At 41.6% G+C, this 16,486-nt stretch overlaps 1 protein-coding gene across 4 annotated transcripts in view; it reads right to left on the reverse strand.

The window, feature by feature from the left end:
- Positions 1–16,486, reverse strand: part of SMOC1 (SPARC related modular calcium binding 1) — a 130,067-nt gene that overhangs the window by 25,162 nt on the left and 88,419 nt on the right. For all 4 annotated transcript variants that reach the window (XM_066321339.1, XM_066321336.1, XM_066321337.1 and 1 more), the window contains exon 8: positions 866–1,058. In XM_066321339.1, coding sequence (XP_066177436.1) covers positions 866–1,058 — 193 coding nt within the window. The remainder of the gene's footprint in view (positions 1–865; positions 1,059–16,486) is intronic.

Below are 16,486 nucleotides of genomic sequence, written 5' to 3' on the forward strand. Positions count from 1 at the left end.
TGTGTGCTTACTGTAGGGGAAACCAATAAACCTCCAGAAGAAGTACCACTCTCAAGCATCTGACTGCTTATGGACAGTCAGCAACAGCAGCAGAAGTGCAAAGAGAAGGAAGAACGTACTTTGAATTCCAGTACCAGCTATCAACTGAAACCTACAAGCAACACAGGGCAGTTCTGTGGGGGCACAGAACACAGTCTCTTCCAGTTCTTGTGGGCATAGGTTGAGATTTTTTTCCAAAGCTTTCCATGCTTTGCAGAATCACTACATCTAGCTGAGTTTAAGTCCCAGCTCTTACTGGCCTGTTTCTGCAACTTGCCAGACCCACAGTTTGTTTCCAAACTCCAAGTGAGAAAAGATTACTCAGGTAGTTTCAAGATAGAGAGTAACTGAAAAAAAAAAAAAAAATTGATCTCTGGTTTAAAATGTACCCATGCACAACAGGCATGCACAACAAGCAGTCTTCTAATTCCCTACAGGTCAGTATTCAAGTGGCTGCAACATGGAAGTATAAAGCAGATGAAGACACCTGTCTTTTCAGTGCTCATGGCCATAATTTATATTCTTAAGCAAAGCCCCTGTTCCTCCTACCTCACAGAAGCAAGCCAGAAGAAAAAAAGGCTGCTTTGCACGAATACTTAAGACAGAGAAAAGTATGGACCATAGTTAATGTCCACCAACTCCTATAGAGAGGGAGCTGCATAGTAACACTCAACAGGGAACGTAACATACAGCATTGCTTGCTCTAGGGAAAGCAGTGTAGAGCTGACTGCCCTAGAGTGAGGACCCAATTTCATATTGCAGTAATATTTTTTATATCTCATCTTCTCTAGCCAGGCACCTTCCCAGGCCTGCCTACAGCTCTCACCGAGTGGAAGTACCAGGCAGGGGCCGTCCCGTGTCCACCAGGACACACCAGCAGTACCCAGTTGACTGGTGGCATTGCACTGGTTTGTAGAGGCCTCCAGGAGCACACTCAGGGATGACGATGCCCTCCCGCGGGTTCTGCCTGGCCTCCTCCAAGGCACTCTGCCTCTCCTGGTCACAGGAGTGAACTTTTTCTGGAAGACAGAAGGGAGGTTGGAGGGGGTGGAAAAAAAAATCAAATCGCGATCACTTTCCTCAGGTCAGCAGGATATGGTATCCTTCACATCAGGAGCCCTTTGTTTCTGTTTCCTTCTCATCAAATATCAGTATGTCTACATCCTCAGGGGCTGAGGGACCTCTGGGTTGAGAGCTTTCTCCTACATTTAGCTGTGACACGACAAGATTATGGACTATAGACATTGACTGTCAGGTGCTCAGGATGCCAGAAACAGCAGGAAAAACTCTTCTTGATCACTTGGGTTTTGGAAATGAACTATCAGGTAAAAATAATTCACTATTAATGAGGTAACCATGAGGTAAGCATTTCCCAGATTATGTTTTTGCAAGCTGAGAGATCCTAAACAGTGACTTATATTTTCCAGTTAAATAAAGGAGGCAAACACCCTGCCCTGCCCCTCTGTCTCTTTCTCCAGACTGCAAAACACTCCTCTGTCTCAACAGCACCACTCCAACATTATCCCAAGAGGAGCAGGTTATGTTTTAACACAGCCTTATCCAGTGCAGACAGCATCTGCACACACCTCAGCAGGGAAAAGAACGGGATATCCCATTCGACCCCCACGGCCATCACCTCTCCAGCACTCTCCACTGTTATCCTCACCTGGAAAACAAAGGGCACCCTTTCTACTGAGCAGCAGGTAAGGTCCTATCCCTTAAAAACCTATTACACAGGAAAGGCTATTTCCAAAGATAATGTCCAAGAGAACAGTAGTGGCATGCACCAAAGAACAGGAAGAAGCTCAGAAGTGGTTTCTGCAGCCAGCCTGGCACACAGAGCCCTAGCACTGCTCACAAAGGGGTGCATGGACAGCGCCAGGCTGCTGCTCTCACATGGACCAGCCATCTGAGGGGGAGGACGAGCACAGAGTACCTGCAAAACGGTAAGACTTATTTGGCTCAACAGCCAGAAATTCTCAATTATAGCTCTTCAAGTATTCTGACCCTTTGACAGTAGAAAAATTGTCTCAACTTTGTCAACTACTGAATGCATCACAGTGCGGAAAAGAAAGCAGCCAAGACAGCTGAAAACACAACTAAGTCTAGGGTAACAAAAGACAACAATCTAACTCCTAACTTTTATCCTTAGGAGAGTGATGAAAAACAGAAGCAGGAAAAACAGCTGTCCTCTTCTTCCCTAGCCTTCCTCTCCCCTGCAGTTTACTGTGGTTTTAATTATATTTTTATAAATAGTCCAGAAGACCTATAATTCCTTGCCACAGCCAAGAGCCACCTCAAGCCTTCAGTACATAAAATGCTTCCACTGACCAGCAATGACACCACAGGCTCTCCCCAGATCTGTAGATGTTTGCATCAGCAGCCAGCAGACACGGCATAATCTCAGCATCCTGCTCCCATGACTGGCTCAGCACACAACTAACACATGCCAAGGTTTCCTGTATTTTGCCTGCCTGCTGGTACACTATTAGTTATATCTAATATACACAAATTACACTTAATATTAACACTACTAGTTAATATACACTATTAGTTATATCTTGTATATTGGTGATTAATTATGCTGTAGAGAGTAAGTTTTGTCCCATATTCGGGGAACAGAAGGGGTGCCGATCCACAGCTTGGTAACAGCAGATGCATCAAGAAAGCCCAGCAGGTCTGCACAGCATCACCTGAGTACAACATGCCTGGGTGCTAGAAGCATTTTTACTGGTTTCTAACTGAACTGCAGCACCTCAGAGACCTATGGTAAATGTAATGGATAAATTCATGTATATAATCTATCAAAGATTTAGTCTATTAAAAAGCTACTCCAGGGCATCTCCGAGATGCCTTTCAAGATACCCCTTTCAAGACCTTGCTTGGAAATAAAGAGATACACAAATATTTGGACTTTCAATGGACTTAGCCTCAGGACAAATAAACTGTATAAAAACCTTACACCTAGACACAGTGGTGTGTGGCTGAGGTTGGATGGTACTGTTGTTACCGTGACTCTGCCCCCCCAGCATTCAATCGATGTTGTCCAATTTTATTGTGGCTTTTTAATTTGGTTTTGGAAATTTGCTGAATAAATTCTGCTATTTTGAATTGGCTTCTAATCATTTGTAACAGACCCCAAAATTCTCACTCTTCTCTGCATTTCAGATCACTGTCAAGGCTGAGAATGTGAAGGGCATCTGAACTTTGCCACACAGAAACCCATACAATAGAAACAGAGAATAAAAACTTTTAAGTGTTTGTAAGTCTGACTCAAGCAGAGAGAAACTTGACCGCAAAGGAGCAGGAGGGGATAAAGTCAACAAAAACTGAAAGGAAACTCAAACCTCAGCTGATATTTAAGCTGACTTCACTTTGCTGACAAATTTCACATCTGAAAAACGAAAAGGAGAAGAAAAAGAGAAAAAAAAAAAAAAAAGGAAAAAAAGGAAAAAAAGAAGAAATAGAAGGGAAAAAGAAGACTGAAAAGACTGTTCCCAAGATGTATGTGGATAAAAAAGTCACCAAGCCAGGGCTCCCTAACAAACCACTCACATCAAAGGGCCCCACTTACCCACAGTCTGCCGACAGCAATTCACCTCTTGGCCATCAGGTGAGGCAAATCACTCAGGCAGCTTGGGGGAAGCAGAAGAGCAGGGGCAAACTTCTCTATCATCATTATATTATAAGCAAAAGGAAGAAAAGCTTCTGCTAAGGAGAACTACATTCCAGGAATTTTTCAATCTAAATCCCAAAAGCTTCCTGAGTGCACAAAGTCAAACCAAGATTTCTCAAGTCCTTTGAGTCTTGCAAAACTCTCAGTAAAATTATTCAGAAAAAAATAAAGTGTGTTTTCTTTGTGTGTTATAACAAAGAAATACGCCACTTTTATTGAAATCAAGAAAAAAGTTAATTTCTTTAATGAATTAGTATCTTATTTTACATACATTTGCAGTTAGATATGCAAATCACACAGAATAAATCTAGATATTTACACATTTGTGCTATGCCATAAAAAATGGAAAGAATTATCTGCACATACTAACAGAAATTTGCGGGAATTGAATAGTCACATTTACCACCAGAACACATAAGTAATTGGTAGCTGTTTCTGTTAGAAGGCTGTTTAAAGGCTGAGTGAAACAAATCTTTCAGGCTTTGTTCAGCTGATATCAGACAGATGTACCAATGCAAACTCTGCCTTTGTCACCAGCATTCAGCAGCCCATCATTAGCAATGACAGGGTACAACTGAAACCACAAGGAGATCACACTTTACTCCGTTCCAAAGTACATCGAGAAGTAGCTGCTATGGAAGTTCCTCCCTGCTTTACAAATTCCTACTTTGTCTCATTTACATGCTGAAGAGTCTCTCATTAACATGGCACAGTTCTTCCCTGAACCCCTTCCAGATCCACCATGCCTTCCCTGAGCTGGAGGAGAGGAGAATAGCAAACGCATTGACTCTGAGAACAGCCTTGTGGAAATTTCATTCAGTGACATCTGTCTACTAAGCAGAATGTATTAACTACCACTAGTCCCCGAAGAGACTCTTTCCTCCAGGCTACCACTCTAACAGTACTTAATTCCCTTAAAAAATAAACATTGATATTAAGAGTTGAGTATTCAAAAGTCAGCAAAATCACCCGGGAAATCCATACCCCCAGCTTCCCTAGTTGGGGACTTGGCATGAACTGTATGCAGTGTCACCATGAAAGATTGTCTCATGTGTAACAAAGGGACCATCAAATGCTATCCCAGCTCCAGGACACTGAAGTCCTCCTGTTCCAGTCGAACTGCTTACTGGAAACTTTGCTGTTGTTGCCAAGGCCAGGTTAATGGAGAATAGTGAAAGCCTATGGCAAAGCTAGAAATTTTAATGCCAGGTATGAAATTAAGCTGTCATCTTAGAAACCAGCATGTATTTATTATACATGCAGGGTACTTAAAAGCCTATTCCCTGTTAATGGGACTTGCAGGCACAGAAAGAAAGGTTTTCCTTCTTTCCCTAAACCAAACTTTTCTTAGAGAAAAAACATTTAAGACAGCAAGTCAGTGGGACAGAGTCTTCCCAGAACAAATAATAACATTATTCCAGTTTATTTATTTATTTTAAAGGCACTGTCACAGTCTACTGTTTTCTGCCAGCTCTGCTTTGACTTGAACATCAGCAAAGAAACCAAGTAACACTTGCCAACTTGCTGCTGCTGGGGAGTGAAACCTTTGTGAGACAGCAAATCTAGATTACAAAAAATCAAATTACAGAAAAAAACCCCAGGGAATGTATACACATACAACGAGAAGAGTCATTGGCAGAAATATCCATTTTACCTCAACTGCTCATCTCCAAAATGCTGTTTGTTCCTTCTTACTCTTGACTGCTTCTACCACTCATTAAAACATATTTTTAAAGTAATGTCTCTGAAGCCATGAGCTAAGATAGGAAAACAGGGTTTGGACATCTGCAAGTTGCACATTATTTATGCAACAATTTTCCCGTAGTAATGGCCTTCTGAGGAATACATGGTCGGATCCATAAAAAGGTCTCTCATCCCTGGTCCCTTAAGTACACACATGCAAACATACATGTAGTGTCTGCACCACAAAAACAAAAATGGATGAAGTAAGAGACTCATCTGGCTGTCTAATAAACTACATTACTGTCTAATAAACTGCATGGTTATTAAAGAGATGGGGTGCTTGTTTACCCCACAAAGCTGAGAAGAGAGGGTGTCTAGTAGCAACTAGCCAAAGGTTTGTGCTTAACAGCTCTCATGCTCACCTTGCAGGGCTATGTGCAGCCACTGGGGATGAGGCAGTCTCCCCCAGCTGCTCTCCTGACACAGAACAACTTTCATTGCTACCAGAGTCAAAGCACCAATTTCACCATGGCTGTAAAGATGTTGTGGATGATTATGGTGGCACATAGGCAATATCTGCCATCCAACCACAGCAGCTTATTTTTTGAACTTTGCTCTTCTGCACCCAAATATTTTCTTATTAAAAGAAGAGGGAGACTGGCACCAAAATCAACCAGCTTGGAGAAGTTCCTACATCCTTAAGAAACAGGATTCTTTCTTCCAAATCAGGCAAAAGAGAGGGTCTAACCTCCCTCTATGTTACTGCCCAGCTCCAATGAACCCATGTGAACAGCCTAACCCGAGAGCTACAGGCTGTACCAAGCAGGGCAGATTTCCTTCTCTTTCTCTCTCTCTCCTCCTCATTTCTTTTGACCAGAAATTCTGTCTGGACCAGCAAAACTTTTCCCATGGAATTCTCACAAAAAGCTTCAGTTTTAATGAACAAGCATTCATCACAAGGGGAGAAAAAGGTCTTTTGCTGAAGAATTGTTGACCAATCCCCATTGTTAGTGCTTAAACAGGGACCTAATTTCAAAAAACCATTAAAAAAGAACCCCAAACACATCTCCCTCAAATTTTTTTTGTTCAGCTCCCAACTTTCCTCTCAGTGAGGCATTAGTGTAGCACAGAACAAAGGAGAGAAGCATGGATATCTAGTGCCAAGTTCGTACTGATCTCCTGTGCCAACCTAAGCATGAGGACTAAGTATCTTTGTGCCTCAGTTTTCCTTTCAGTGAGGGAAAGTGTTTGTCTCCCAGGGGAGCTTAATTCAGATGGGACCAATTTCTCATGTGTCTTTACATGGCAGAGAACAAGAGCTTTGAACTGTTACTTTACCATAGCAAGTACATCAGCTTAAAGCTGCTTCTACACTCCATAAGGAAGCCCTAATATGAACAGAACCCAGGTCCACCCCAGGAGAACAGGTACCTCATCCCAGGACGGAGCTTACAAAGGCTGTGGACAGAAAGCAAGTTCAGCACAGGTTACATCAGCAGCCCAAATCTGCATCCTTTCCTGTCAGAGGGGGAAGAGCATTTGAAAAGCCTCAAGTATGCACATACACACCTAAGTGCTGGCAGGACTAGCAAATAAATGCAGTAAATAGGCCCTTATTGCCTGTTCCCTGAGCAGGGCTGTGGGTGGAGGGAGAGAAACAACCCCTTCTGTGTTTACTGGGAGCACAATAACAGCTGAGCAAATACGGCTCATGGGGATAGCATAAATCTCTCCACACCTCTGTTAGTCATCAGTACTGATACCCACTCCACCCTGTTCTGTCTGGGATCATGGTCCCTCCAGAGTTTTCTGGCTAACATGAAGATAAAAAGAAAAACAAACCCTGCAGGTGTTCCCATACTGTACCAGTTGAGCAGTCTTTGCTTTACCTTGGTACTCACTCAATTTCATTTCTCAAGGCATAGGCTACAGAGGAAGCAGATGTTACTACATGCTCCAGTGCTGAACAAGTACAATGCAAAGGTTTAACAGATGGGTTATAATTTTAAAAATGCATTATTCCAAGAGGCTCATGAAACTTCAGCTATCCAGGAACACATGCTTCCCCTGCCATTTTCCTTCTGCTCTGAGATAAGGCTGCAATGCATTCCCACCAGTGTTGTATGATGAGAAGCCTATTCAATATCTACCCTTTATCTTGAAATAAGGAGGACTGGCTGAAGGAAGCACCATCTCACGGATTAGAGCAAAATTAGTGAGGGACTTTCTGTTGCACAACTTATGCTCATTTTGCAGAACCTGTGGGCATTGCATCCTGCCCAGCTAAGAAAAGTGTGATCCACAGGGTTCCTAAACCACACAGGAATAAAGATCCACACCTGCACATCTTGAAACCTGTCAGTTGAAAGCTACCTGTTCTTGCAATTCTAACTGAACTGCCTTTCAGGCAGGCCTTGGGCTCGTTATCCCATCCCATCTCACAAGCAGTGACATAGTCCTAGCCCTCCTAGAGCTATAGCCAGACTAGCTGAAACATAGCAGAAAAAGAACAATGCTTTTTTTTATGGCCGTGCTACATCACCCTGGAAAAAAAACCACCTGTGAATATTTTGATATACAATGCATTAGAGCTCTGAATAAATTCTGGTTCATTAGGGGATATTTTGTTTCATTCTCATAACCAAATGAGGAAAATGCAAGCTACATACAATTACTATGAGATAATTACCTAACACAGCAAGTTAAGAAAAAGATGCTCTCCAAAACAACAGGTCTCAAAAGTTCTCTATTTTGAAAGCTACCATGAGACTTGTACCAAGTTAAATGACCACTCTGGCCAATGGAACAGAGCATCCAATTTACAGGCTGAACTTCAGGAAAGAATTCAAAGTCACATTGATAAATGGTTTTAAATCAGTGTAATCACAACTTACAAGTACAAGCCATAACAACCAGCAAGGAGAAATCCAGTGCATGGGGAGGAAATACTGGGGAGACAGTGAGACTTGGAAAAAATGGTCAGCAGCTTAGGCAGACCACAAAAAAGTCTGCAACTTCATGGCATTGCAAACACCAACAAAAAAATCAAAACAGGTAAATCCAGCTGTGGAATGTAATGATGGGGACTTCACATAAGGAACGGCACTAACCTTTAGATCAGCCCTGTGTACAAACACTGGGCACTGCACTTTGAGGGACGAGATGAGTGTTTGGCAAGAGGGCATGAGAGAGCAAGGGGAACAGATAAAGGTCTACAAAACTTGACCTATGAGAAACGGCTAAAAGAATTCAATTTGTTTAGTCTAGGGATGACATTCAGTCTTTTGAGACATAAAAGCTGTTCTATTTTAAAAAAATAGCCATAGATAATTTTTTTCCCTTCCCATGGATAGTTCAAGTAGCAGACAGCTTACTTGGAGAAAGGAGATTCAGGTTTGATATAAAAAAGCCCTGGTGATTAACCATTCACTAATTGGAAGAGGCAGTAGGATCTCTGTTGCCACATTAGGAACAGGTTACGTGTGTCGGAGCTGCTATTAATTGGATATGATCCTGGCTTAAAACAGGGAGAAAAAACCACATGAATGTCTTTACGTCTTTTTTGTTCTCCTCAGACAGGCTAAGAAGCTCCAGCAAATCCTCAACGACTGAGGCAATCTCTTCGCTAACACAGACTAAAATCTTGGAAGATATTTTATCTGGTTTAAGTTTCCAGATTTTGGGGTCTGATGCACCTGACCTCCATATCCTTTATGACAGCTGCACCTGTGCACTACCTTCACAATGACAACAGCTTCCACAGTGTGAGCAGAGAAAGTTTGGCATCTAAATGCAGCCTCTTCACTTCTTGACATCAGGATGGTTCCTCAGCAGTAGAAAAGTCTTTCAGCCTCAGACATTGCCTTTGTCATTTTGAGACAAAGCTATGCAGTCTGTGTTTTTTTCTTCCCTAATGCCTCTTTTCCATTTCACAGAGTTTCTAAGCACTGTGAGCTTGTGGCATACCTAGTTTTGACATAAGCCACCTGTCTCTGAACACATTCATTTTCCCTGTACTCCCTTTTCACTGCACTCTTTCTACACTGAGGAATTCTGTTCAATAAAACAAAAAACAATAGGTGTCTCCACTGGAGCCTTAGCATTATTGGGAAACTTTTCACTTCCACACCTGTTTTTAATAGTCCTTGGAACAACTAGTACAGCAATTATTGGAGAACTTGCCTACCTCTTCTAGCTAGAGTATACAAGCACACTATTTTTACAGTATTGTTACTCTGCAAATATAGGGTGCCGAACAAAGTCTTTGAAAACTGTCACAGGCAGGTAAAAAGTGGTTCAGACTGGTCTTCCTGCCTACAGCAACATTATATTTAATGCTACTACTGGTGAGGCACAGAAGGCAAGAGAGAGAGGTTTATAGTGTGATGAGCCTTTTCATATAGTGACAGACCAGCTTTTTCCTGTAATACTACGCACTATACAAGGAGGCAGAGAAAATTGCCTCTCACAGGAAGCTGGCACTCACTTTTGGATATTTACCTAGAGTCAGCTGTCTCTGCGTAGAATATCTGGGCTTTGGATGTTCAATGGCATGTTATATATATGGGATTCAGACATCAGCCATGGAAGAGAGAAACTGCTTCCACTTTGTCAGTGTCATGAGATGGATGTCCAACAGACATCCCCATGCAGGGGCAGGGTTTTCCAAAGCTCTGGAATGCAGCTCTTCTCCTTCACAGCCTTATGCTGTACTAGGCAATATTCATGGCCTTCTTGGACAGCTCTGTAGGCAGCAGATGCTCACAGGGATACACTGATCTGTGTTTTGAACACTTTTTTTTTCTTCACTTGTCCCTCTGCAAATCACTTGCAAGCTCCACCTGAGCTTTTGGTTTCAGGAGAGGCCTACTAGGTCTAAACCTTTTCCAGAGGTTACCTAGGAGTAATGACAGTTGCCTTGAAACAGCTCCTCCTTAATTGTGGCACCTCAGAAACGTGGTGAATTTGACAGGAACATTTCAAGAGAGGTGGGAAGGTGAGTCAATATGTGCAGCCTTTCTGCAGGCATCTGCATCATTCAAATGGATGTCTGAGGTGCAGATCCACAAATGAGCCTGTGCTAAACACTGCTACTACAAACAGCAAGGAGCACTGTGCTGCTAAGGAATTACTTCAGCAAAACAATGCAGCTCCTTCAATCTGAACAGGCATCTGCTAAAAAGTAAAACAAACTCCACAAAACTGACCACTCTCAGTTTGTCCCTGTATGTCCAGGGAATGTTTGGTGCTGGAGCTTATTTCCTTTCCCTACCCCACCAAATCCCCAGTGGTTTTAAATGTGGGGTTGTTTTCTATTTCCCCTTTTACCCCAGCTTCTTATATTTTTGCCCCTTTCTCTACTCCTTGGCCACTTGCTTTAACTGGCAGCTGCAGAGTAATAGTTATGACTCCACATCTAAAGTAATTAGTTTTCTTTCTTTGGGGGATAAGGAGGGGGGAGTGACTGAATTCTTTGGGAATGATTTATCGCACAGCTCTCAGGGGAAGCTTCATTTATTTGCCTAGCTGCATATGGTTTAACACCTATGGTTGCATGCTGATTATTATACAATGTTATTTTTCCCACTTGTATACCTTGCACCTTTTCATAGAGCAGATTAACTGGTCCCCAATGGCACGTTATTTATGACTTTGTTTGCTGGCTGTCTGGGAAGGGTCCTGGTCCTAGATTCTTCCATTCTCCCTGCTTCTGCTCTCTCCTACATACTCCCTTCTTCACCACACACACCTGTCACACTGAGACCGTGGGAGAATCACCCTTGGGCATCACACATATCATCCTTCTCAGAACTTCCAGAAGGGAAGAAGAGACAGAGGCCTCCCAAGTAGCAGCCAAGACAGGAAAGATGCCTGCACCACAGATGGAGCCAGAGGGAAGAGAAGGATAATAAGTAAGGAAGAAACACTGTATTTCAGCTTGGAAGGAAGCAGGAACTCAGCAGATAAGAGCATATATATTTGTTGTGAAAATGTAATGGAATTAGTAATTTTTCATTTCATACTCAACAGGAGCTTCTCTTGAAATTGCTTTATTTGATATCAAGTGAGAATCTAAACTAAAATTAATTCAAAACAAAACCAAAACAAATCCTTACAAAAAGAAGGATTGGGAGGACTAATACAAAGGCCTGAAGATAAATAGTTGTGGCAGATGGAACAACATTAACCAACTTTTAGCCCAATAGTTTTGATAGGTTAGAGGAGTACTGTGTTGGGAGGTACTGGCTCAAGATGCAGGAAAAGAATCAAGGAGCATACATTAATAGAGGACAGTAGAAAAGACAAAAGCTTTCTGACACTAGTGCCTTCTCATGAACTCTTGTTCTTGACAGCATCAATGACACTTTTTTCTCTTCAGCTAGGGAGAAATCCAAAAGCCTTTAACTCATCCCAGGTGTTTTGCCCAGAGGAGACAGAAGCACAAAGTATTTACCAAGGAGGACTTGGGTATCCCACTAAAACTTGAAAAGAGCTTCTTTCTCAAGCTCTGTCTTATTATATGTTCATCTCACCTGATCAAGAGGAACTACACTGATTCTCAATATAGTCTCAAGAAGACTCCTTTTTAATGTACGTGATCACAGAAAGCCTTCACATGGATAAGGCAACATACCCAAGAGTACATTAACCCTTGGGGCAATTACTACCCCTGATCAATAAGAATGGCATGCAGGAAAATGGTGTAACTTGCTAACTGAGTACTAGAGAGAATGTTTTTGGGGGTATCATGGATGTTTTCTTTCTTTTTTTTTTTTTTTTTTTCTTTTTTTTTTTTTTTTCTGCAAGTGGGAAAAAAGACCCTTAAATAACACAGACAAACCAAAGAACTCAGGTCCTGGTAATAACACTTGATATAATCACATGCCACTTCACTGTGCAGATCTCTGGAGACAAACTGCACCCAAGAATTAAGAGACTCCCTTTCAGGTGGGACAGGGGAATATACAGACATGAAGTTTTCAAGTTGTTTCCCCCTTTGAAAAGCCCTAAAGTTTGGGCTTCAAGTTGACTCAATTAAGATAAAGAAATGTGAATACCACCATTCTTGTTTTCAAAGTTCATTCAGGCATACTCTGTCCACTAAGAGCTCCTGATAGAAAGCTCTGTCACTGGAATGCCATCAGGAGAGGCCAGAACAATGCTGGGGTGCCAGAGCTCAACAGAATAGGCCACATGGAATTGGTCCCCATTCACCAAGCAAAATTTTGAAACAAACAGCTATAGGTTTTTTCTTTTTTTTTTCCTAAACTAGGCACAGCACACACAAACCTGTCTTCAGCTGCTAACCTTAATATATTACTCATTCTTCCTTTCAAATAACGTCATTTTCAAAACCCCAGTGACTGAAGAATATTTACTTGAGGCTGCTACTGCTGGTTTCTCCAGAGCTGTTTATTTTTCCATGCAGGGGCTCATTACATCATTCTGTGGTTTTCTTAAAGGTTGTCACGGTAAGCTGGACACAGGCTGGAAACTCTTGCTAACTAAAACCAAATCACTAAGTAGCATAAATGAATTTGGAGATAACCCAACTCTGGAAGTGAGGAAAATCCCTGCATTCCTCAGTGGAGATAGGGTGCTCCTAAACAAGTAGTCATTAGATTTCTTGGAAGTGGAAAACATTATCAAATGCTTCCCTAGATTAAGAGCTTAAGAAAAAACAACCAGTTGGATTGTTGCAAGCTGAAATAGGTTGGGTGTGAGGAGAGGAGGCTGAAACAGTAGAAGTAGAATGAAAAGACAGTTGCCAGCCATGCTGATTAGAGAACAGCCATTGCAAGAACCCCACCTGAATCACCTCCTGCTCTGGCAGGGTTAAAAACAATACACCACAGAGAGCAGTGCTAGGTAACTGTCTTAGTTAGCTTGAGGTATCCGTGTGCGTGCATATGTGAATGTGCATGTTTGAGAAAGGGGAGAAGGAACAAAACATATTTTTGTCATCTTGCCGCAACAATATTGTGTTGATCTAGACCTTTTACTTGCCCCAAAAAGAAAAATTTGGAACTTGCAGGATACAGACAAACAGAAAATGGAGTTTTTAAACATAGAAAAACAACTTTTCTGCTGTACAACACTCCACTTGTTCGTATTTTGGTTCCTGCCTCTGGCTGAGAAGGTTTGAACCTGCATCTCACCCTATTGAGAAAAGGGTGCCATTTAATTCTTTAAGGTGGGCTGGGGTAACAGCACTAGCAATCCCTCCTAGCAATGTTTTTTTACTGAGCATAGAAAAACTCACTGGCAAAATGCCTGGAGACATATAGATTCTCAGTCAAGTGTTCTAATCACCAGGCTGGAGTCATTCTGCTTTTCCTGATCCCTAGCTTAATTAGGATTTACACATGCCAAACAAAATGTAAGTGCTCCAAAAAAAGGAGATCAGTTTCAAAAGAACCTCTTCTGTTTGTCAACACTAAACAGAAGATGGAATACTCAGATTTCAAATGCAGCTCTTACAGGATACAGGCAGCAAATATTACATGGAATGTAACCAGCTCTGCAATGCTCAGCTGCCTGGTGGGTGGCTCACCTAATGTTGACCAGAGACAATGACAGCAAATTAAAGAGCCTATTTGACTCCATACAGCAATTCTGAAATTCTCCTCATGGTTGACATAGTGACAGTGCTTGCTTTCCAAGATATCCAGTGCCAGTGCTGATGGAACAGCACACATCCTCTGACAGCAGTACCTGGACTACTCTTCTCTGAAAAAGACAGGGCCATATAATCACCACAGACAGAAGAGAGATCAGAGCTAAGTGTTTCACTATACAAACTCCAATGAATAGGAAGTAAGAGTTAGGCTGAATATTACAAAAAGAAAAAAAAAAATCTGAGATTGAATTCAGAGAGCAGAGCAGCTTCTTTTGAGAAGAAACAAAACCTTTATTATCTAAGGCATTTATGGTACAGTAGAAAATGCTGCTCTCCCTACAGTATAAACATTCACTAGCCCTAAGGCAGTAGGTTAGATGACCTACTAGGTCTTTTCTCACTTCCAGTTTCAGTGATCCCATTAAACTTCTGCAAAAGCATACAAGGCTATATCTGCTCCAAGACTGTAAGTGTAAGCTTGGATAGACAATACAGCTGAGGCAACAACAAACTGAAGAATCCAAATCTTGTGCTAGCAAAACTTATCTCAACCCTTTAAAAATAAATTTTAAAAATGGAAATGTGCTAAGCATTATCATTTCAAGTTGGGCCAAAGGCAATTAAAAACATCCCCCAGTTTTGCATGCCCATCTCATGACAGCTATTTCATCATCTACAGCCAAGACAGACTCAAAGACACTTGAAGAAACATGATTCTAAATGATAACTATCTCCCCCAGTTCTCTGCAGTTTGATCCCACCTACTGTACATTGCCTTTAACATATATTTCAAGGGATAAGAAGAATGAAAGATACCAAACAAGAAGACTAGGCTTCACTATTTGAAAGAAAAAGGCTGAAGTAGCCCAAACTTTACAACACCTAAACCACAGCTCTAGGCAGCATTTCTTAATCATTTGTGAGAAACTGAAATGACTGTGTATTTCTCTGGCCCAGTGGGGAAATTTGGGGATAAAAGTTGGCAACTCAGTGTTTTAACAAGACCCTACCGCAAGTGAGCATCAGAGCTATCAGTAAGGCTGAGTCAGATGAACGACATGTCTCCTTTTAGCTTGCTGTACAAACCACCTCTTACACAGCTCTTGAATTTTCCACAAGATCATTTCTTTTTCATTTGTAGCATGCACTCATAATAATTTTGTTTGAGTAACAGAATTGATATCAGAAACAACTGAAAAAAGTAAACTCACACAAGGAATGCTTCTGTGGACAAAATTCCAGTTCATCAGGCAGCTTCCTGACTAAACAAACTGATTGCCTTTACAACATGAAAGCCAGCCTACTTTGGATCTGTCAGCCCAAGAAAGGGTGGAAGACAGGCCCTCCTGCTCTCAAGTCCCTTTGCAACCTCTTAGCACTCACCCTTCTTTCCATTACAGCTATAATATATACAGTTTGCTGTATTAGAAGGAAAGCTGGACTCCAAGATAGGTAGGGCCCATTACAAAGAATTTTAATATTGCACTGTCATGTTCAATTGTGCTGTCATTTGCTACCAAGTCCCAGCAGTTGACAAAAAACACAAGCTGTGTTTGCTCTCCCCTGAAAGACATCCTTTAAGAAGGATGCTGATACTCACACATCATCTGAAGCTTCTGGATAACTCCCACTGGCAGATGCTACACAGACCCCTCTGCTACAGAAACAGCTGAGAGGTGAAGCTCAAGAGGCTTGTTATAGCTGTGGTCTGAGCAATGCTGGCTGTCCTCCTGCTAAGAGCTCTTAATTCTGCAACAAGAGAGTTTCACCCAACCTAGCACTGATTTCACCCTGTAGCTTGGAAGTGGCAGAGGAAGGTAAAGGAACTGTCATGAATACTCTCTAGCTAATCCAGAAATACCAGATGATGAGGCACTTAAAGATATCACAATTTATCTGTTTAAGTGACTGGAATTATTCAAACAGCCATTCTAGGCATATATGTTTCATAAAATATATGTAGTAGTGGCATCTCCTATTAAAATCTTAAAGTACACCCATGGCTTCTTAAAGCAATTTTGTTCTCTTATATTTCCTTTAATTTCTTCACTTCTCCCACCTCAGTTAAAATATTAGACAGAAACCATTCTTACTAGAAATCTCTAACCTTCCTCTTCTGATTCTCCAGTTTCTTCTCATTCAATGACTCCACACTACCACCTCACTCGCATCTCCAATCTCAAGTTTTACACTCTGACTTGATATCTCCCTGCTTCCCCTTTTTCCACTCATGTTCATGATCTCTTCTTTGCTGTTTTTTCGGTTTGTGTTTTCCCCCATCCACTCCATTACCCACAAAACAATCTCAACATTTTCTTAGGCCCACACATAATTAAACCACTTTTAGTTATGAAATAATCCACTCATTTCTCCATCAAAAATCCTCTGAATTCAGTAGAAAAGAAGCCCCTTTTTGTATTTTTTGCAACTGCTTAGACCAAAACCACAGCGCAGAGCTTTCAGCCAAA

Source organism: Sylvia atricapilla, chromosome 6 (genome assembly GCF_009819655.1).
Source record: "Sylvia atricapilla isolate bSylAtr1 chromosome 6, bSylAtr1.pri, whole genome shotgun sequence".
NCBI classification, from domain to species: Eukaryota; Metazoa; Chordata; class Aves; order Passeriformes; family Sylviidae; genus Sylvia; species Sylvia atricapilla.